Below are 21,634 nucleotides of genomic sequence, written 5' to 3'. Positions count from 1 at the left end.
GAGAGGAGGAAGAAATGACTAGAGTGAAAATGTTCCTTGATTATGTTGGCAGCTCTGCTAGGCTAGCATAAAGTGTCAATGAAGCAGGAGGGTGGAGGCTGGTTTGTTTGATGGACTGGGCTACATCGACAATTCTATGCAATTTCTTGTAGTGTGGGGTTAAACTGTTGCCCAAACAAGATGAGATGCTTCCCGCAAGGATGCTTTCTATGATGCATCTATAGATGTTGATATCAAACTTCCTATAGACTTCTGAGGAAGTAGAGATGGCAGTGTGCTTTCTTGACTGTTGCTTCGATGTGATTAGTCCAGGACAAACTGTTGCTAATTTTAATGCCCATGAACATGAAGCTCTCGACCATCTCCACTTTAATGCCATTGATTCTGATTGGGGTGAGTACACCACCTTGCTTCCTGAAGTCAATAACTAGCTCCTTTGTTTTGCTGACATTGAGGGAGAGGTTGTTGTCTTGACACCATGTTGCTAAGCTCTCCATCTCCTTCCTGTATTAAGTCTCATCCTTTGAGATCCGCCCCACTACCGTGACGTCATCTGCAAACTTGTAAATGGGTGGAGTAACTTATTCTTCAGTTGGAATAATTTAAATACAATATGAGCAAAAACATATTCAGCCTAGGCGTGAACGTCAAACACAATGGTTTGAAAGGCTATAGGGTGTCACCTATCGGCTGGCAAGGCTCTGTCTCATATGGAGTGGGAACATGCAATGTTCTGCTACCACATTCTGTTGAGCGAGTTGATCTTAATTTGAACCCAGTAGCTTGTGAAAAGTCCAACACAATTATAATAAATCTATTTGAGTAGATTGATGATGAATGTGATTAGGTTTGGCTATTCATCACTAAATGTTCACAAGTTAAATAATTGTTTATTAGCAGTTTATTGAGGAGGAAAAAAAAGAATAATTAAACCTTTTCAAATTAGATTGTCTGGTGAATGTAGTTTAATTTTGAATGGCTAAAGACAGATTTTAGTTTGATTTATTGTCACGTGTACAGAGTTGCAATGAAAAGCTTTTTTGTTGTGTGTTATCCAGTCAGCGGCAAGACTGCACATGATTACAATCAGGTCCCTGCAGTCTACAGATACCACGTAAAGGAAATAACATTTAGTGCAAGATTACGTCCATTAAAGTCCAGTTAGAGATTGTCCAAGGTTCTCCAATGAGGTCGATGTTGATCAGGACCACTCACTAGTTGGTGTAAGGACGGTCCAGGTGCCTGATAACAGCTGGAAAGAAACTGTCCCTGAATATGGAGGTATGCGTTTTCACAATTCTGTACCTCTTGCCTAATGGGAGAGGGGAGAAGAGGAAGCATCCAGTGTGAGACTCATCCTTGATTATGCTGGTGGGCTTGCCGAGGCAGCATGAAGTGGGAGGGAGGTTGGTTTGCGTAATGGGCTGGGCTACGTCCACAATACTCTGCAATTTCTTGAGGTCTTGGATGGAGCTGTTCCCAAACCATGCTGTGATGCATCCCGATAAAATGCTTTCTATGGGGCATCTGGTGAGAATTGTTGGGGACAAGCCAAACTTCCTAGGGAAGTAGAGGTGTTGGTGTGCTTTCTTTTCCATTGCTTCAATATGGCTGGTCCAAGACAAGTTCCTGGTGATATTTACTCCTCTGAGCTTGAAGCTTTCAACCATCTCCAATTCAGGGCCATCAATGTATCGGAGAACCTGCATGTGCTGCCCTATTTGAACAATATGATTGTTTCTACTTTATCATGGCTGTTTCTGGCTTTGGGTCCAGTTTTGTTTGTGGCAGAAATCCACTAAGCTCAATTCACCTACCTTTTCAACATGCCCCTGAAAACATTACCTTATTTTGAAAGATGTTTCAAACACATAGTTACAATCGCATTCTGTTCGATACTACCAATAGAGGTGAATTTCCAGGCACCCTAATGTGAAGCCATGAATCAGGTAGAATACAAGCAAAGAATGAATAAGCCGGACATCCAGTTGACTTCTGGCTGTTTACATGAAAAGAATGTTCTTTAAATGGTTGCAAGAAAGGTTGTTCTGCTTGCCACTGCTGAACAGCATCCCATTTGTCCAGCATTTCAGTGTGTCTGGATTGAGTCAGAGAGTGAAATAACAACATTTAGGTTGGTGTTAACTGAGGTGGATCAGGAGCCACTTCTTGCTATTCTTGTTATTGAGGGCGTGCAGCGTAGGTTTACTAGGTTAATTCCCGGAATGGCGGGACTGTCATATGTTGAAAGACTGGAGCGACTAGGCTTGTATACACTGGAATTTAGAAGGATGAGAGGGGATCTTATCGAAACATATAAGATTATTAAGGGGTTGGACACGTTAGAGGCAGGAAACATGTTCACAATGTTGGGGGAGTCCAGAACCAGGGGCCACAGTTTAAGAATAAGGGGTAGGCCATTTAGAACGGAGATGAGGAAAAACATTTTCAGTCAGAGAGTTGTGAATCTGTGGAATTCTCTGCCTCAGAAGGCAGTGGAGGCCAATTCTCTGAATGCATTCAAGAGAGAGCTAGATAGAGCTCTTAAGGATAGCGGAGTCAGGGGGTATGGGGAGAAGGCAGGAACGGGGTACTGATTGAAAATGATCAGCCATGATCACATTGAATGGCGGTGCTGGCTCGAAGGGTCGAATGGCCTACTCTTGCACCTATTGTCTATTGTCTATTCTCTGAACACTTGCACAGAGCTTGCCATGGCCAGCTGGAGTGCTCCCAGTTCCTCGCCACTTCTACCCACCATACCTCCCTCTGATTCTACATTTCACTCCCTTTCTTATCAGATTCTACCATTTGCACCCTTTTGTCTTCTCACTATCATCTCTAGACTTCATTATGATCTCCACCCTTCTCTACCTCATCTGCCAATTAACCCCTCCTAAATTGGAACCACCTCTCACTTGCCAATTCTTGCCCAACCCTTAGCTTCGCTTCCTTCGCTTCTTTTCATCAACTGTCTCCCATGTACACTATCAGTCTCAGAAGGGTCTCAACTGAAAATAGTTTTCTCCCTTCCAATAGTTACACAATTTTTCTACCCTCGAGTTTTTCAATTGACAACTCTTTATCCTTTTCGGCCTCACACCTGTCTTTTCATCTCTGTCCTTTGTCCAACAATCTACCTATCAGCAAAAACTCTTGCCTGCGTTCACCTATTGCCTGCCATGCTCTAACCTGCCCCTCTTCTTTTCCAGTTGTCTTTCCCACTCCCCTGAAATCCATCTGAAGCAGGTCCCAACCAGAAACGTCACCTTTCCATGTTCTCCAGAGATACTGCCTGACCCGTTGAATTCCTCCAGGATTTTGTCTTTCTTGACTCAAAATGTTGCCTGTTCATTTCGCGCCACAGATGCTGCCTGACCTGTTAAGTTCCGTGTGCAGTACGATTATTGGCTCAGGATTCCAACAGATAGTATCTGCAGTCTTGCATTTCCTTTCATGTGATCCTTCACAGTTAAGAACCCGTGTACTATGGACCAAAGGACAAAGGATCATCGTTGGGTGCATAAAACTTCTGAGTTTTGCTATGAAATTTCGTATGTCCTTTCCTTGTGGGGAAATATCCATTGTTTGCTTGGCAATAACCCAGTGCAACATAATTGTTCTACGATTTTATATTTTAAGGGCCATTAATGAGAATGGCCCATGAATAAAATGTTAGGGCAACATCACACTTGGCAATAAGCCAATGTAACATAATTGTTCTATGATTTTTATTAAGGGCCATTAATAGGTATGGTTCATGAATAAAATGTTAGGGCAACAACAGTTTCAATTTTCATATCCAATGTTATGGCTATTGCTTCCAAATTGAACTTCTAGTCTAGTGCTTCATTCTATTGATATAACTGTAGCATGGATTTTTTTTCTCCATAAAATGGAAACAATAAGAAATACAATTCATGGCAATTTTGGATATGTACTTTCCACCATTAAATTGTCAAACATTATTAATCTGTCGTATATCACTGTACCATTAGCAAATCTTCCTCGCCCATTTCAATAGACAATAGATGCAGGAGTAGGCCATTTGGCCCTTCAAGCCAGCACCGCCATTTACTGTGATCATGGCTGATCATCCACAATCAGTACCCAGTTCCTGCCTTCTCCCCATATCACTTGACTCAGCTATCTTTAAGAGCTCTATCGAACTGTCTCTTGAAAGCATCCAGAGAATCGGCCTCCACTGCTTTCTGAGGTGGAGAATTCCACAGATGCACAACTCTCTGGGTGAAAGTTTTTCCTCATCTCTGTTCTAAATGGCCTACCCCTTATTCTTAAACTGTGGTCCTGGTTCTGGACTCCCCCAACATCGGGAACATGTTTCCTGCCTCTAGCATGAACAATCCTTTAATAATCTTATATGTTTCAATAAGATCCCCTCCATCCTTCTAAATTCCAGTGTACACAAGCCCAGCCGACCCATTCTTTCATCGTATGCAGGCATGTGAATTTTCCGCGTTTCCGTGAATTTCTTCGTTTTTAAAATCCATTTTCTGCGTTTTTTGCATGGTTTCCGCGTTTTTCACTTTGCCAAATGAACGGAGAAATCGGATTGAAAAAAAAAGGGGGAAAAACGATGTATAGACTTGTAATGAACACTAGGCTCCGCTAGAGGTCGCTAGGGGTTCTGCGAGAAATCCACCCCTGGAAGTCTCCCCGGAAATGTGGCACCTCGGCTGGGCAATTCAGTCGCTAGAGGTCACTAGGGGTTCCATGAGAAATCTCCCAGCCCTTGGAAGTCTTCCCGAAAATGTGGCACCTAGACTGGGCAAGGCAGTCAATCTCGACCTCATCGGTGGGTTGAATTTGCAATTCACTAAAATGCACTAAAAGAGGCTTCAAACTGGTAATTTTGGTCTGTAAATTTTTGACCCCCGTTGTATGCAAGCGCTCTGATCTTTTCCTCTTTTTTTGTTTACCTCACTCACATGCCTGCATATGACCATCCCGGGAATTAATCTCGTGAACCTACGCTGCACTCCTTTAATAGTGAGAATGTCCTTCCTCAAATTTGGAGACCAAAATGCACACAGTACTCCAGGTGCGGTCTCACTAGGGCCCTGTACAACGGCAGAAGGAGCTCTTTGATCCTATACTCAACTCCTCTTGTTATGAAGGCCAACATGCCATTAGCTTTCTTCACTGCCTGCTGTTTTAATTGTTTGCCTTAATACACATCAGATATTGCACCTTTTTCCTCAACTACTGAATGAATCGTTCTCTCTTAATACAACCAAAACAAACTCTTGTTTTCTATCATTTTCTTTGAATCTTTGTAAAAATACTTTTTTTGTGACTCCTGAATCCACAATTCAGCTGCAGCATCAGAATCTCTCATTAACTCTTAACATTTTTGACTTCCCAAAAGTGCATTCCCATATTTGCTACTCAATCAAATTTAAAATGTTGAATAATTTTGGTAATATTATAAATTTCTATTCCTTTTCATGATGTTATTATATTACTGTCTCTGATTTACATAATAATTATTTCAAGAATTAAAATAGGTATGACTAAACAGATTTTGCCAAGTGGTTCTTGAAAATGAATTGATCTCAGTAAAAGTAGTGCACATGGCTTTTACAATCTGTAAAACATGGCCCAATTAGGTTTGCAATAGAATTCATCTATCTGACTGAAAGTACAAGCCTTTCTGCAAAAATAAAGCACATAATTTTCACTGAAAATCTCAATTTGAATTAAGTTGCATAATTTAATATTGATGGCATGTTGCAGGTCTAGTTGAAGGCTAGGATATAGATTCTAGAGACTTGCCTTATAAAGTTGAAGATAATTAATTAGATGCTCTCTTTATGGAGATGGTCATTGTTAGGGCACAGTTGTGCTGCAAATGTTACTTGCCACTTATCAGTACATGCCAGATTGTTGTCCAGGTCTCAATGCTTACCTCACTGGCTGAGGAGTCGTGAAGGGAATTAATCATAATCGTAATTTATTAGCTAAGTATGTTTTGCAACATATGAGGAATGTGGTTTGCCATACAGTCATACCAAAAAAGCAACAAGACCCACAACTACTTAACAATTTGACATAAACATCCGCCACAGCAAGTCCTCCACATTCCCCACTGTGATGGAAGGCAATAAAGTCTTACCTTCTTTCCTCCTTTTCTCCCGCGGTCGGGGGAGTCGAACCGTCCGCAGTCGGGTCGATCAAAGCTCCCACTTCGGGGCAATCGAAGCTCCCGTGATCCGGGTGGTCGAAGCTCCTGTGGCTTGGAGCTCCCGAGGTCAAGCCCAGGGAACGCGAGCTCCACGATGTTAAATTCCGCCGCTCCCGCGGTTGGAGCTCCCGAGGTCAAGCCCTGGCAAAGGGATCGCCAGCTCTGAGATGGTAAGTCCGCAGGCTCCCACGGTTAGGGCACCAGAGGCTGATCCCTGGCAAAGGGACCGCCAGCTCCGAGATGGTAAGTCCACAGGATCCCGTGGTTGGAGCTTCCGAGGTCGATGCCTGGCAAAGGGATTGCCAGCTCACGATGTTGAAGTCTGCAGGCTCCTGCGGTTGGAGCTCCAGTGGTCCCCAACATGAGGCCGCCAGCTCCACGATGTTAGGCCGCAGCGCGGACGGAGATATGACACAGAAAAAGACGCATCTCCGTTGAGGAAAGAGATAAAAAAAGTTTCCCCCACACCCCCCCCCCACATAATACAAAATTAAAGATAAACTAAAACATACATTTTACAACAAACTAAAAACACAAAGAAGGAGAAAGATGAGACAGACCGTTGGCGAGGCAGCCATTGTTCGGCGACAATGGGAATTATCATTAAACATTTCCATTTCTGAACAACAATAAAAAGGAAGCTGTTAATGAGAGATCTGAACATGCATGGGCCTGAGGAACTCCAGGAATGGTATCTCATGGCTGGGATGTTTGACATCCAAGAACCAAAATCATCCTCCTTTTTACGAGGTATGATTCCAACCACCAGAGCTTTTTCCCCTTTCATGCTCTTGAACTTCAGCTTCACCAGTGCATGGTGATAGCACACCCTGTCAAATGTAGCCTTCATGTCGTGGGCAGCATTTCTCACCTTCTGGTATTTGTCTCTCTCGCCCATGCTTAGATAAAGGCTGTGGTGAGGTCAAAATCCAAACTGGCATCTACTCAGCACTGTGACTTGGTATATTTGTGAAAGCTTCAGCCCTGTCATCAGCACTTGCACACTGGACCTCACCATCGCTGATGATGGGTTGTTTTGGCAGCCACCATGTCTTGTCTACTGTTTAGTGATCCACAACTCAATGTGGCAGAACTGCAGAGCTTTGATCTAATCCATTGGTGTGGAATTGCTTGGCTCTGTTTATAGCATGTTTTTTTCCCCTATATTATATGCATGTAGTCTTGTGTTGCAGCTTCAGCATGTTGGGATTTATTTTTAGATAAGCTTGGTGTTGCTCCCAGCAGACCCTTTGATTTGACTGAGTCAAGGTTGATAATCTAGTTTAATTGTGATGGTGCAGGGTAAGATGCTGCTATCTGGGGGGAGTGGGAGCAGAGAACCTCCCTGTGTCTCTTCTGTTTCCCTCAGTTCTGCTCGTGTTCCCCCTTATCCCATATAGAACTAGGATATTCCCCAGGTCCTCTCCTTCCACCCCACCAGCCTCCAGATCCAACACATCATTCACTGTCATTTCGGCCACCTTCAACATGATCCCACCAACAGTCACATCTTCCTGCACCCCCTTTTTCCGCAGAGACCCCTCTTTCTCTCAACTCCTTAGTGCATTCCTTCTTTCCCCTCCAATACTTCCCTTCCCCAGGCATTTTTCCCTGCAAACGCATCTACACCTCCCCTATCATTTCCATTCAGGGACCTCAAAAGCCCTTCTAAATCAGACATGTCTTCATTTGCTTCTCTTCCTACCTCTCTTCCTACCTCATCTATTGCATTCAGAGCTCCTGATGTGGCCTCCTCTACATTGGCAAGTCCAAGCATAGACGAGGTAACAAATAATTGCACTCTGTCCACCAAGGTCTACTGGAGCACTTAGTTGCTATTTTAATTCCCTTGCCAATCTTTCTTTTTTTTGGCATCCTCCGTGGTGAGAGTGCAAGCCAGAACAGTCCTTTATATTTTGCTTGAGTAGCCTACAACCCAATGGTTTGGTCAATGAATTCTCCAATTTCAGGACCCCCCCCACTTCTCATGCAACCAGTTTTGCTGTGTCCTTCCCCCAACCCCATCATGCATGCGTGCATATTTCTCCCACTACCCCTTCACCCTGTTCCTTTCCCCTCCTCCTCCTAATCATCCCCCACCCTTCCCAACAATTTTTCCTTTATCTCCCTCGACCCATCCCCCCCTTCTTCACTTCCACCCACCCCCCTCCGCTGTCACTCTTTCTTCTTCATCTGGCACCCTTTTGTCTCCATTTGTACTCTAGTCTGTGTTACTATTTCCACCCATCTGCCAATCATCCTCTTCACCTGTATCCACCTATCACTTGCCATGTTTCGCCCCACCACGAACATCTCTCTTACCAACTTTCTCCCTTCTATTCCATCAGTCTGAAGAAGGGTCCATTCTCCCCGCAGATGCTGCTTGACCCGCTAAGTTCCTCCAGCACTTTGTTTTATTTTAATAACTGCACGTTCTGTGGCCCGGTGTGGATCATTAAGGGGCATAATCGATCGCAGCAATCTTTTTGAAATTCCCACCTTGAAACCTAGACTTTGAACTTATAATTGGATTAAGTAGTAAGCAATGTTATTTCAAATCCTGTACTTTATGCATATTCTTTTTTTGTCATTTGCCTATTCCTCTTGCCGATTAACTGTGAATTAATTTAACAATTCAATACCGCCATAGCACATGCTCTCTTGGAAATCCAAGTAAATATTATTTATTGGATCTCCTTGATCCATTGTTCTTGTGGCTTATTCAAAATGGTATTAGGTTGTCTGTGTTCTGAGGGCAGAATGATCACATGATCAACAATAACTTCTGTGCTACAACACAACTATAATTTCCACAAGATAATTTTAATTTCTGCAGAAATCAGTATCACATAACTATTCCACAATCATCTTATTCCGTCTCATTCTCAGAAATTTTCCACATTTATTGTAAGTTCAGTTATTCTTAGTAATTTCCTTCATTTTTCCAAATATGTTGTTGAGTCTTTTTAATTTACTTTACGTTACAGCTCATTTTCGGTACATCTGCGGGATACATAGTTATATGAGTCATAGTTATGACTTATAGTTGTTACTGATTTCAAAACTATCTGTCCATTTCTTCGGACATGCCTTTGCAGTTAATTGTAACTATGCCTGATAGGATTAGCTATGACTATTGGTGCACTAAATTAGTCTTTGCCGGGTATTTTGGCTCCCTTTAACTTTATGATTAATTTTAGTTTGCCTAATTTTTCTTTTGCATTTTTGTCTGCACCCATTAGTTATAGACACAGGATATTTAGGTTAGGAGATGTATGGCATTTAAAGGTGTGTGGTCTTTCTATATGTTTGCCAATCTCAGTTCACAATCCTATCCAAGGCCTGTAAATTATTGCATTGGATTGTACTCAATCTGCCAAGTACCAGCCCCCGCCCCCAAACCAAACTTTGCAGCTGAATTAACCATTTGCGCCCACACAATTTCCAACTTTGTCCTAAATACTAATGGATTACAGGAAGAAACTGACCCATTGGACAAAATAGCATTCATTGTTCTGAAATAATGTTTTGTCAATTTTGGCACTTTTGGAAATGATGAAATTACTGAATTTCAACAGCAAGGTTGAATAATATAAATAATGGCTACAGATTTACTATGCAATTGCTTGCTAATCATGAGTTGAATTTTACTTTTATGTATCAGGTAGGCAAAGACAATGTCACGATACTCATTCTTATTTTACTCAGGAAGAGTACATTTGTGGTATTAATGATCGTGCTTCTGAAGACCAATTAAAAGTCTTGTAAGGAATTTTCATACCAGATGGTGTGTACGGGGAAAACAATAATAATGTCAATCTAATGAACAATATTTCTAGTCTCAATAAACATTAATAGTGTTCTATTAAGCTATAATTTTCATGTAAAGTTGAATAAAATGGTAGCTGTTAATCTGGTTACCATTAGGGATCTCTGGGCGCTGGTTACATCTTTCTTCTTTCTTTTCTCCCTCTTCTATCTGTCTCCATCCATCATCTCCCTGCCCTTTTCTTCTCAACTCCTTCCCTCACCCCTCCCTACTTGGCTCCATATGCACATCATCATTCACCCCTCCCAGTCCAAGCAATTTACCAATTACCTCTTGCCTCGGTCTCGTCATTCCCTCTCTGCTCTTAATAACAAACTATCTTACCTCCCCACTCACAGTCCGAATGCAGACATTTGACCCGGAATGTTGACCTATCCATTCCACACAGCTGCTGCTCTTCCTGCCAGGATTCTCCAGCAGATTGTTTATTGCACAATATTGTTTGTGCTTCATTGCAACTAATTTCCTCTGCAGGTTAATTTTTGTTTGCATGTGTAATCATTAATCGTAAAATCATTCATCTTAAACCATTTAATGTTTTATCATTGCTTCAAGTGGTTCTTATCAAGGGACTTTAACATTGGTTTTATGAACTTAAAATTTAAAAAAATGCAAAATGGTGTCAGTAAATATCTTTTAACACAGTTTCATTCTCTTTTATTAGGTTTGTTTATCTTTCCTATCTATTACATTTGTAAGAAGCAGAGGAAACGGTCACAGACTGGTATGTTCACGTAAAATAAAAAGTCTCGTTTACATGGGCAATGAAGGATGTGTCAGGGTCCTCACAGAACTTCACAGTGAGAAGCAATAGCACGTAATTAACAACTCGACATCGAACAAATGTGAAACTGGGAATGTTGCCATTAATTTTTTCTGTGGCCATATTACGAAGCAGTGCACCATTCTCAGAATACTTCCAAAGAACTGATTCCAAGCACTGTGATGTACAACTCGAGAAAGGAGAAAATAATCTTTTTTTTAAAATGGATGTATCAGGAGTAAAAGATAATCGTGCTGAAGAAGGGGCTGTGTAACCATTTTGCACATGTTAGCTATAATCATGGATGGTGTGAGCCTCAGGCAATGTTTGCACTTCCTGTACTGTCCTAACACTGTCTTAATATCTCAATTTCCGAAGAGTATGTTTCTCTGCACTATTTGACATTTCTGTTCCTTTTGTAATGAAAAATATCATCTCAAGGAATACTTGTGTAGTATGTGCTCCGTTTCATTAAGGTGTCATCTGTTTCAGAATATTTCATCCAATTGTTTTCTTTTAACAGCCATAATGTGTATGATTGTAATTATAATTCAACTCAATCCAGCAGGGGTAAACTGGGATGTTAAGGAAAGCAACCTAAGTTGACTCGATAATTTTGTCCAAAGAGCAAACCGACCTGATCACTAAAAGACTTAAGGAGCTTGAATTTTAGCCAAAATAATGTATATAGTATTTTTTTTTCAAATTGAAGACTGCCTGTGCTTTTTTTAATGGTAGTGGGAATTAGTGGAAACTGGTCAAAGTTAACTGGTTGCTGAAATATAAATGGCAGAGATCTTTCAAAAAGCAAACTTTTTTTATTAGTTGCCAATTAAATGACTGGGGGGCGTGTCATCGATATTTAAAAGTTGGCTGTTGTGGACCAGAAATAGTAAACATAAATTATTTAAAGCATTAAAGAAATTTTTAATTAAAATTTGTTTTTGGGTTTCAACAATCCACTTCTGTAGTTTTGGTCACTGGTTACCGAAGGGCCTAAATGAGTCACTAAGCACCTCGAACTTTCCCTCTGGGACACCCAGGCCATGCGTGGAGCTGCAGAAGAGACCTGGTGTGCCAAGGCCGCTCAACCCAATCTCGAGTTATGGAGAGCCACAATGTACTGAGTGAAAGTATGAGTTCATGGCAGCCTGGGAATTTTCCAATTAGCTAAATTGTCTCATGCCAACTGTGACTGAGTACCAGGAGAGTGGAGGAGAAAAAACAGCAGATTGCATTCCGTATAAAATCATAACATGATGCCATCATAAGGTAACTTCTTGTGCCTTATTAACTCTTTAAAGAGGAAATACCCTCTACCGCTGATACTTAGCCATGCTGTATGTAAGATATATATTAACTCTATGCTGAAATAAGATGAATTACTTGATTGTCATATCATAATTTTAAAACAAAGAACCTTAATATTGACTTTTGCGGAGAACAGCAAAGAAGTTAAATTGAGAAGATGTTGTGGTTTTAATAGAAATGTTTCCCCATAGCTTTATTTTAACCACACAAAAATTATATTGAGCATCCAGTCGCTCCTTTCACCAGCTAATCCATGAAAATGATCAGAAAAATAGTTGTTCTGATTTGGCAAAACCTCAGTCATTAACTATTTAGTACATCCCCCTTTAAACCAGTTCAAAGGTTGGAACGTTATTTTGTTTTGATTTATCAAAACTGTGCTGAAATGTTTAAAAAGTAAATGTTTTAGAAATTCTCACAATTTAAATATTCATTTATAGCAGGTTTTTTTCATTCAAGTTAATAAAATGCTCAGTATTAAGATTACCAATCATCCTGCACACCCGTTGTAATTGGCTTTGTTGTTCAGGTTATCTGAAAGTGGCTTATAATTACAGACATTTATTTTTATAACTTCTAAAAGACCAATACAGTACGATTTTTAAAAATATTTGATCGATCTGGTAGGTCACAGTAACCCCACCAACACTTGGCATGTGTAACGTAAACATTTCAATGTAAAGAATGTTTTAGTGACTGGATGAAAATCATACAAATTGGGCTTGGATTATTGTTGTAGTTTTTGCAAAGTATTGGAGCCATTAATATACAATCCATAAAATAGTCTGTGGTGATAAAGAAGCAAGATCTAGATGCCTCATTGCAAATGATGCTGACAAAGTAACAATCAACGAATTGGCAAATCCATGAAGAAATCATACCTGCACTGAGTGTGGGGTTGAGACCTGTGGCAGCACAATTAAAACTTCTTCTGATACCGAACCCCCCTTAGGAAGCATAAGTCATGGAATTAACCTACCATTTACATTTGTTTAGTTATTGTGTTTTCATTAACTGCTGGATTTTTTTATCAGCATTGACCTAATTACGTTTTCAAACATTAATTAAAAAAATCAAAGGACCTCCCTTGTATATGCAGAATGTTTTAATTATTTGGATAGTAATTTGTCATTCTGTTCATTTTAGAAAATTTGAAATAAAAATTAACTTAACTCTACAATAGGCAACCATCAATTACTGATTTACCGTCAAAGCGCCAAACCTGCAAATTTGTCTCAATGTGTACTATGAAAAACCATTCATTTTCAATTTACATGTTCTTTTGTTCTTGAAATATTGATCCTCTGCTTGCTTTATTCTCTGAGATGTCTTTGTCAACATCCATTTCTGACGTGATGCCATTCCTCTTCATTCAACAGGTTCTAAGATCCAACATTTTCATTGGTCTTTCTCTCCCTTGTTCTGCTTAATCTGAAAGCCCTCCTGAGAACAATCTTGAATGCATTTCTGCCTCATTGATGTTTCTTGTATCATTGTCAACAAGTTGCACAGGATTGGTCAAATTCGTTTATTTACTCAGGGAATGAGTTAGTTCCACTTTAGGCAGTGGTAGATTCCAGCCATTGGTGGGAAAGAACCTAACCTGCTTGTAAGTTTATATTTAAAAATAAATCCCTGTTTTGCAACAGTTCGCATTTAAGGCCGCACTAGATAGAAATGATGGTCAGGCATAGAATACAGAAATTTCCTCATGGGATGTCCTGTTTGACCTCCATAACCACAACAGAAAACCTCCTGTGTATTATTTTCATAAGCAGGTTGCTCATCGTGATTGGAGCAGCCACTCTGAAGAACCCCCCATCAAATTATTTTATTTAATTGTACAGGCTTCTGGCCCCATTTTCAAAAAGCAAGTCTGGTTTGTCTTACCTGATACAAGATCAGCATGTGAAATGAAAAAAAATGTGAAATTGCCCATAATTTGACCAGTCACGTGGTATAAAAAAATGTTATTGTTTAATTTATTAAGGGACCAGTTTAGCAAAACCACTGCCAACAGTGACATTTCATACAGTACTTCCTCTTTCAATCAATAATGTTCTGCTCGGGGTCACATTCTGTTTTTTTTCCATTTCCTTTTGTGTATCCTTTATAACAAGATAATTAATTTTCCTAAAAATGTTAGAAGATTAATGGCAAGAGCAAACTGAACGGTTATGTATTAAGTAATTTTAATATAGGCAGTATTTTTTTGCTTCTAAATATCTGCAGTAGAATGAAAACTACAGTGGTCAAAATGAGATGGTTTCTGATTGTAAGTATTAATAGATAATTCATTTCCAAAGCATGTGACTTTTTTTAATTTGACATGGTTTTACAAGATTTATCTTTTTTTACTAAATAAATTGCTTAAAATATGGCTGCAGCAATTTAGCGAAGATCCAGAATGCAAACACATAAAGATATTCATATTTTAATGCCAATTTAAATTTCCTTTGTTCTCTCACTACCACCACATCCCAACATAAGAAAGCGGAGAAAAACTTGAAACTAGAGGTATTTTGCACTTGTTTTTTTGATCTTCTGTCAATTGTCGGATCCTGCTGGCCAGGGTCAGGGAAAATCTCAAAAGTTTTACTTTTACAAGTTTCTGTGGATTGTGCTGAGAAAGTATATTTAAGCTTGTTGACATTAATTTTGTTTAGTTTTTTTAAAAAGGGAGATGTAGTTGTTAAACCAATTCCATAAAACCACTATGATAATGAAAGTTACAGCGCATAAATTCTATGTAAATGTATCTGATTAATAGCTCATCTGCATTCAACAACTAAAATTAATAGTTTGGGTAGTTTACGTGACATGACTGGAGCAGAAACAGCTACCAGTACTACTTCTGATGGCTTTTGGTGCAAAAAGCAATAGCTGAAATAATGTGATTAAGTATATCAAATGTATTATTCTAGAGAGAAAAAAATAAAATGGAATTACATTGTGTCATGTTTTTTAATTTTAAGTCAATGCTTGTGTTTTTACTTTGGTTTTTGTTTAGTTTTAATTGAAAGTAGGGAGGAAAATAAGTTTCATTTCTTGCATGTGACACAAATTTCTCACCGATACACTCAATTCCTTTAATTCCAGTACTTTCCTATTACATTTTTTGTTGAAAGAAAATGAACATAATTGGAGTGTGCTTCTGTTGTCGATGTTACCCTGAAAGAAGCACTTATTTGAACACTTTGAGTTAACATATGAGTTTTGAATGAGCTGTTCTTTGAGAAGGGTGGAGGATAGGATGCCAGTCAGGAGAGCATTGGACTAGTCGTTGGAGGAGAAAAGACCAAGAATAAAACAAAATAAAATAAAATCCAATATACTCTCATTTCATTTAATAATCTCTAATGTAGCATTTTAATTAAAACATTGAATGTCCAAATACATCATATCGGAGTTCCCATCTGTTCTGGTGGTTATAGTCTCGAGAACTAAACCATTTTTAAAGCACAATTTCCCATTCATAAAACCGTGTTGACTCGGGATTGTTTTACATGTACCCGTTTATCTTTTCCTCAAATCAAAAGGGTTGGTCTTGAGAATTGCTTCACACAAAGTCCGAACCTTTGCAATTCTCAATTTAAGAAGGTAATGTTGGTTCAGTCACTGAGTATATTAAAGACAGTGCAGCTCCTGTAGTTCCTCTTTGAAAATGAATTGCTCCATTAAAAAGTTGATGAGAGGAACCTTCATGAATATTTTCATCAACAATGAGTGCGGGGTCTAGTATGTGTTGGTTGAAAGAGAGTAAGTGTTAATTGAAGGTAAAAGTCCGTTTAAAAAGAGCGCCAATGGGACGCTAGCAGGCAATCAGTGAAGCGCATACCTCCAAGCTCGTCAGAGGAAGGCAGGATAGGAGTGAGTACGTGGATTGGCTGATCAATTAAATTAGAAGTTTGGTAAATTGGCCAATTAGTAAATTTAGTGGCTGATATAAACAAGGGGTGCGGCCCTGTCCGGGTGCAGCGCTGTTGAGGGAAGTGCCCTGTGAGAAAAGTGTGAGTTTTGCCCTGTGAGAAAAGTGCGAGTTTTGCCCTGTGAGAAAAGTGCGAGTTTTGCCCTGTGAGAAAAGTGCGAGTTTTGCCCTGTGAGAAAAGTGCGAGTTTTGCCCAGTGAGAAAAGTGCGAGTTTTGCCCTGTGAGAAAAGTGCGAGTTTTGCCCTGTGCGTCTTTGCCCCGAGTCTCTGGCGAGGAGGTCACACTTGTTTTTAAGCCTGATTTGTTTTTTGACACTAAAGTAATGGCGGACAAGTTGGTGCAGTGTGTTTCCTGCAGGATGTGGGAAGGTAAGGACACCGCTGGATCTTCTGGGAGCTACACCTGAAAGAACTGTGTCCAGGTGCAGCTCCTGCATGACCGTGTGGTGGTGTTGGAAAAGCAGCTCGCTGACCTCGGGCCCATCCGGAAATGCGAGAGTTTCATGGACAGGCCCTACTGTGAGGCTGTCACGCCAAGAGTCCAGGTCGAGCGAAGGTGGGAGACCGTTTCAAAGGGGAGTGCACGTGGACTACAGGAGACCCCGGTGGCTGTGCCTATTGCAAACAGGTACACCCTCTTGGGAGCTGTCAGGGCAGAAGACGCTTCCAGTCCGAGTGGCGGACAGGTTGGTGGCTCTAATCCAGGCAAGGAGACTCGACCGGGGAGACCGAAGTCAGGAAGAGCCATAGTAGTAGGTGACTCCATTGTCCGAGGTACGGACAGTAGATTCTGTGGCTGCAGGCGGGACTTGAGGATGGTCTGTTGCCTCCCTGGTGCCAGGGTTCAAGTCATCACGGACAGGCTTCAGAACATCCTAGCGAGGGAAGGCGATCAACCGGAAGTAGTTGTGCACGTGGGCACGAACGATATCGGGAGGAAGAGGAAGGAGATACAGCAACGTGAGTTTAGAGAGTTCGGAAGAAGACTGAGAAGTAGGACGTCGAGGGTGGTTATCTCTGGACTGCTGCCTGTACCATGTGCAGGTGAGGGCAGGAACAGACATATCGGGGATATGAATGTATGGCTAAGGGGCTGGTGCAGGGAGTAGGGATTTAGATTTCTAGACCACTGGGGCCTCTTCTGGGGTAGGGGTGACCTGTACAAAAGGGACGGGTTAAATCTTCACAGCAGGGAGACCAACATTCTGGCAGGCAGGTTTGCTAGTGCTACACGTGTGGATTAAAACTAAGTAGTGGGGGGGAGGGGTTAACAAATTGGGAATATGAAGATAGAGTTAAAGGGGAAGCGAATACAGGAGAAATTGCAAAGGACTCTCGAATAAATGGGAAGGGAAGTTCGAGATGGGATAAGAGAGTAAGGTCAGGGCCAATTATGACCGGTGTGAGAGGGGAGGTGAATAGCAAAGTTAAAGTGGTGTATTTAAATGCGCAAAGTATAAAAAATAAAGTGGATTAGCTTGAGGCTTAGTTAGACATTGGCAAGTATGATGTGGGAATCACAGAGACATGGCTACAAGAGTACCAGGGCTGGGAACTGAATATTCAATGGTATACAACGTATAGAAAAGACAGACAGGTGGGCAGAGGGGGTGGGGTCGCTCTGTTGGTAAGGAATAATATTCACTCTCTTGCAAGGGGTGACATAGAATCAGGAGATGTAGAATCAGTATGGATAGAAATGAGGAATTGTGAGGGTAAAAAGACCCTCATGGGAGTTATCTACAGGCCCCCGAACAGTAGTGTCGACATAGGGTGCAAGTTGAATCAGGAGCTAAAATTGGCATGTCGCAAATGTAATGCTACGGTGGTTATGGGAGATTTCAACATGCAACTGGGAAAATCAGGTTGGTAATGAACCCCAGGAAAGAGAGTTTGTGGAGTGCCTCCGAGATGGATTCTTAGAACAGCTTGTACTGGAGCCTACCAGGAAGAAGGCAATTCTGGATTTAGTGTTGTGTAAGGAACCTGATCTGATAAGGGGACTCGAGGTAAAAGAGCCACTAGGAGGCAGTGATCACAATATGATAAGGTTTACTACAAATTGAGAAGGAGAAGGGAAAATCGGAATTGTCAGTATTACAGTATAGCAAAGGGGATTACAGAGCCATGAGGTAGGAGCTGGCCAGATTTGAATGGAAGGAGGCCCTAGCAGGGAAGACGGTGGTACAACAATGGCAGGTATTCCTGGGAATAATGCAGAAGTTGCAGGATCAATCTATCCTAAAGAGGAGGAAAGATTCTAAGGGGAGTAAGAGGCACCCGTGGCTGACAAGGGAAGTCAAGGACAGCATAAAAATAAAAGAGAAGAAGTATAACAAAGCAAAGAAGTGTGGGAAGCCAGAGGATTGGAACTCTTTTAAAGAGCAACAGAAGATGACTAAGAAGGCAATACGGGGAGAAAAGATAAGGTACGAGGGTAAACTAGCCAATAATATAAAGGAGGATAGTAAAAGCTTTTTAGGTATGTGAAGAGGAAAAAAATCTGGCAAGTCAAGGCAAATCTGTGTCCCTTGAAGACAGAAGCAGGGGAATTTATTATGGGGAACAAGGAAATGGCAGACGAGTTGAACCGGTACTTTGGATCTGTCTTCACTAAGGAAGATACAAACAATCTCCTAGATGTTCTAGTGGCCAGAGATCCTAGGGTGAGGGAGGAATTGAAGGAAATCCACATTAGGTAGGAAATGGTGTTGGGTGGACTGATGGGACTGAAGGCTGATAAATCCCCAGGGCCTGATAATCTGCATCCCAGGGTACTTAAGGAGGTGGCTCTAGAAATTGTGGACGCATTGGTAATCATTTTCCAATGTTCTATAGATTCAGGATCAGTTCCTGTGGATTGGAGAGTAGCTACTGTTGTCCCACTTTGTAAGAAGGGACGGAGAGAGAAAACAGGAAATTATAGACCAGTTAGTCTGACATCAGTGGTGGGGAAGATGCTGGAGTCAATTATAAAAGACAAAATTGCAGAGCATTTGGATAGCAGTAACAGGATCGTTCCGAGTCAGTATGGATTTACGAAGGGGAAATCATGCTTGACTAATCTTCTGGAATTCTTTGAGGATGTAACTAGGAAAATTGACAGGGGAGAGCCGGTGGATGTGGTGTACCTTGACTTTCAGAAAGCCTTTGACAAGGTTCCACATAGGAGATTAGTGGGCAAAATTAGAGCACATGGTATTGCATGTAGGGTACTGACATGGATAGAAAATTGGTTGACAGACAGAAAGCAAAGAGTGGGGATAAATGGGTCCCTTCAGAATGACAGGCAGTGACTAGTGGGGTACCGCAAGGCTTGGTGCTCGGACCGCAGCTATTTACAGTATACATTAATGACTTGGATGAAGGGATTAAAAGTACCATTAGCAAATTTGCAGATGATACAAAGCTGGGTGGTAGTGTGAACTGTGAGGAAGATGCTATGAGGTTGCAGGGAGACTTGGACAGGTTGCGTGAGTGGGCAGATGCATGGCAGATGCAGTTTAATGTGGACAAGTGTGAGGTTATCCACTTTGGTGGTAACAATAGGAAGGCAGACTATTATCTGAATGGTGTCGTTAGGAAAAGGGGACGTACAATGAGATCTGGGTGTCCTGGTGCATCAGTCAATGAAAGGAAGCATGCAGGTACAGCAGGCAGTGAAGAAAGCCAATGGAATGTTGGCCTTCATAACAAGAGGAGTTGAGTATAGGAGCAAATAGGTCCTTCTGCAATTGTACAGGGCCCTAGTGAGACCGCACCTGGAGTACTGTGCAGGTTTGGTCTCCAAATTTGAGGAAGGATATTCTTGCTATTGAGGGCGTGCAGCGTAGGTTTACTAGGTTAATTCCCAGAATGGCGGGACTGTCATATGTTGAAAGACTGGAGCGACTAGGCTTGTATACACTGAAATTTAGAAGGATCAGAGGGGATCTTATTGAAACATATAAGATTATTAAGGGGTTGGACACGTTAGAGGCAGGAAACATGTTCCCAATGTTGGGGGAGTCCAGAACCAGGGGCCACAGTTTAAGAATAAGGGGTAGACCATTTAGAACGGAGATGAGGAAAAACTTTTCAGTCAGAGAGTTGTAAATCTGTGGAATTCTCTGCCTCAGATGGCAGTGGAGGCCAATTCTCTCAATGCATTCAAGAGAGAGCTAGGTAGAGCTCTTAAGGATGGCGGAGTCAGGGGGTATGGGGAGAAGGCAGGAACAGGGTACTGATTGAGAATGATCAGCCATGATCAAATTGAATGGTGGTGCTCGCTCGAAGGGCCAAATGGCCTACTCCTGCACCTATTGTCTATTGTCAAAAGGCGAGGCTAAAGGTTTTGGAGTAATCTTCGGTGCCAAGTTCTGCTATCTTTCAGTCCCCACCCAGCTCAAAACCCAGTTAGCAGTTAATTTCATTCAATGATGTCTGAGTGCATTGGTGCTGAGGGCTTGTGCTCCAGAACTAATCAGATCTCTGTTTGTTCAAGTAAAACGACATCATTGGCTTTTCTTTGACAATATGGAAAATTGCGTTCGCATCGCTTGAACACAAGCTTTTCTCCTCTAAAGGTCATTGATAGTACTACTAAGCTCCACTTACCTGGATAAATCTTCGCACATTGTAGTGGCAATGTAATGCAACAAATGCAACGCAGCAATGTCCCAAGACTTCTCTTGGAGGTTCTCTCAAAACAACTTCTCTACCACCTGAAGATACCATCTGTACATTCCACTTCAAGCCCCACAACAATCCTGACTTTGCCGCTGATGTTTGGAATTTCATTTGCAGTTGGGTTTAGAGCTCCTGTTGAAGTCAGATGTTTGAGTGCCATCACCAAAAGAATTCTAACAGTTCACCAATATTTGCTTAACACTTCACCAATATCTCCTCAAGAACAGTAGGCAGGGGCCAATTAAATACTGGCCTTGCCAGCAGCACACATGTTGCATATATGAATAAAAAAGAACTTATGGCACGAATAGATATATTCTTCAAAGTGTATGCTTTGTTTCAAGGTCGGTAGGTGAAATGATTTTCACACTTTGTTTTGCTTAATTGCTACTATATCTGGTGATGATGAAGGAGAGAGAGACTTAAAGGTCTGTCCCACTTAGGTGATTTTAAGGTGACTGCCGGTGACTAGGCTGTCGCCGACAGTTCGCAGGGATGTCGCGGGCATGATCGTGAGGAGTCTTCAAAGAATCGTAGTGAATCTCGGTGCATCGCTGAGAAATCAACCAGATTGAAATTTCTTAGTGACAGCTGGCTTGTCGCCAGGTATCATTGCTTATTGCGGGCGCTGTCGCATGCTGTCCCCAGGTTTGCTAGGTTCTCTTAGATGCATTTAGAAGCACGTAATATTAAATTAAGTAAAGTCATTTGAAGATACCATAAAATACTTGTGTTTAACCAATTTATTTACCGTCAGGACATTTGACAGGTAGATTGGAGGCGACAGTTTTACGGTCAGGTAAGCGTGGGAATTTCTGCGATGTTTATGGCCATCAGCAATTACAGTTAAAGTAAGCTCCCAACCCAGATATGCAACCCAGAAACCAGAAATGCATCTCCTGTACATTTTCAAAGAATGCCCACACACTG

At 41.3% G+C, this 21,634-nt stretch overlaps 1 protein-coding gene across 2 annotated transcripts in view; it reads left to right on the top strand.

Moving 5' to 3' along the window:
• rnf217 (ring finger protein 217) overlaps nucleotides 1-15,063 on the top strand; it is an 84,757-nt gene extending 69,694 nt beyond the window's left edge. For both annotated transcript variants that reach the window (XM_078399584.1, XM_078399583.1), the window contains one exon: nucleotides 10,699-15,063. In XM_078399584.1, the coding sequence (XP_078255710.1) occupies nucleotides 10,699-10,772 (74 nt within the window). In that variant the 3' untranslated portion in view covers nucleotides 10,773-15,063. The remainder of the gene's footprint in view (nucleotides 1-10,698) is intronic.
• The last annotated feature ends 6,571 nt before the right edge of the window (nucleotides 15,064-21,634 follow it).

The sequence above is a fragment of the Rhinoraja longicauda genome, chromosome 5 (assembly GCF_053455715.1).
Source record: "Rhinoraja longicauda isolate Sanriku21f chromosome 5, sRhiLon1.1, whole genome shotgun sequence".
Classification (NCBI taxonomy): domain Eukaryota; kingdom Metazoa; phylum Chordata; class Chondrichthyes; order Rajiformes; family Arhynchobatidae; genus Rhinoraja; species Rhinoraja longicauda.
Note: the sequence above shows the minus strand (reverse complement) of the source record. Positions and strands in the feature narration are given on the sequence as shown.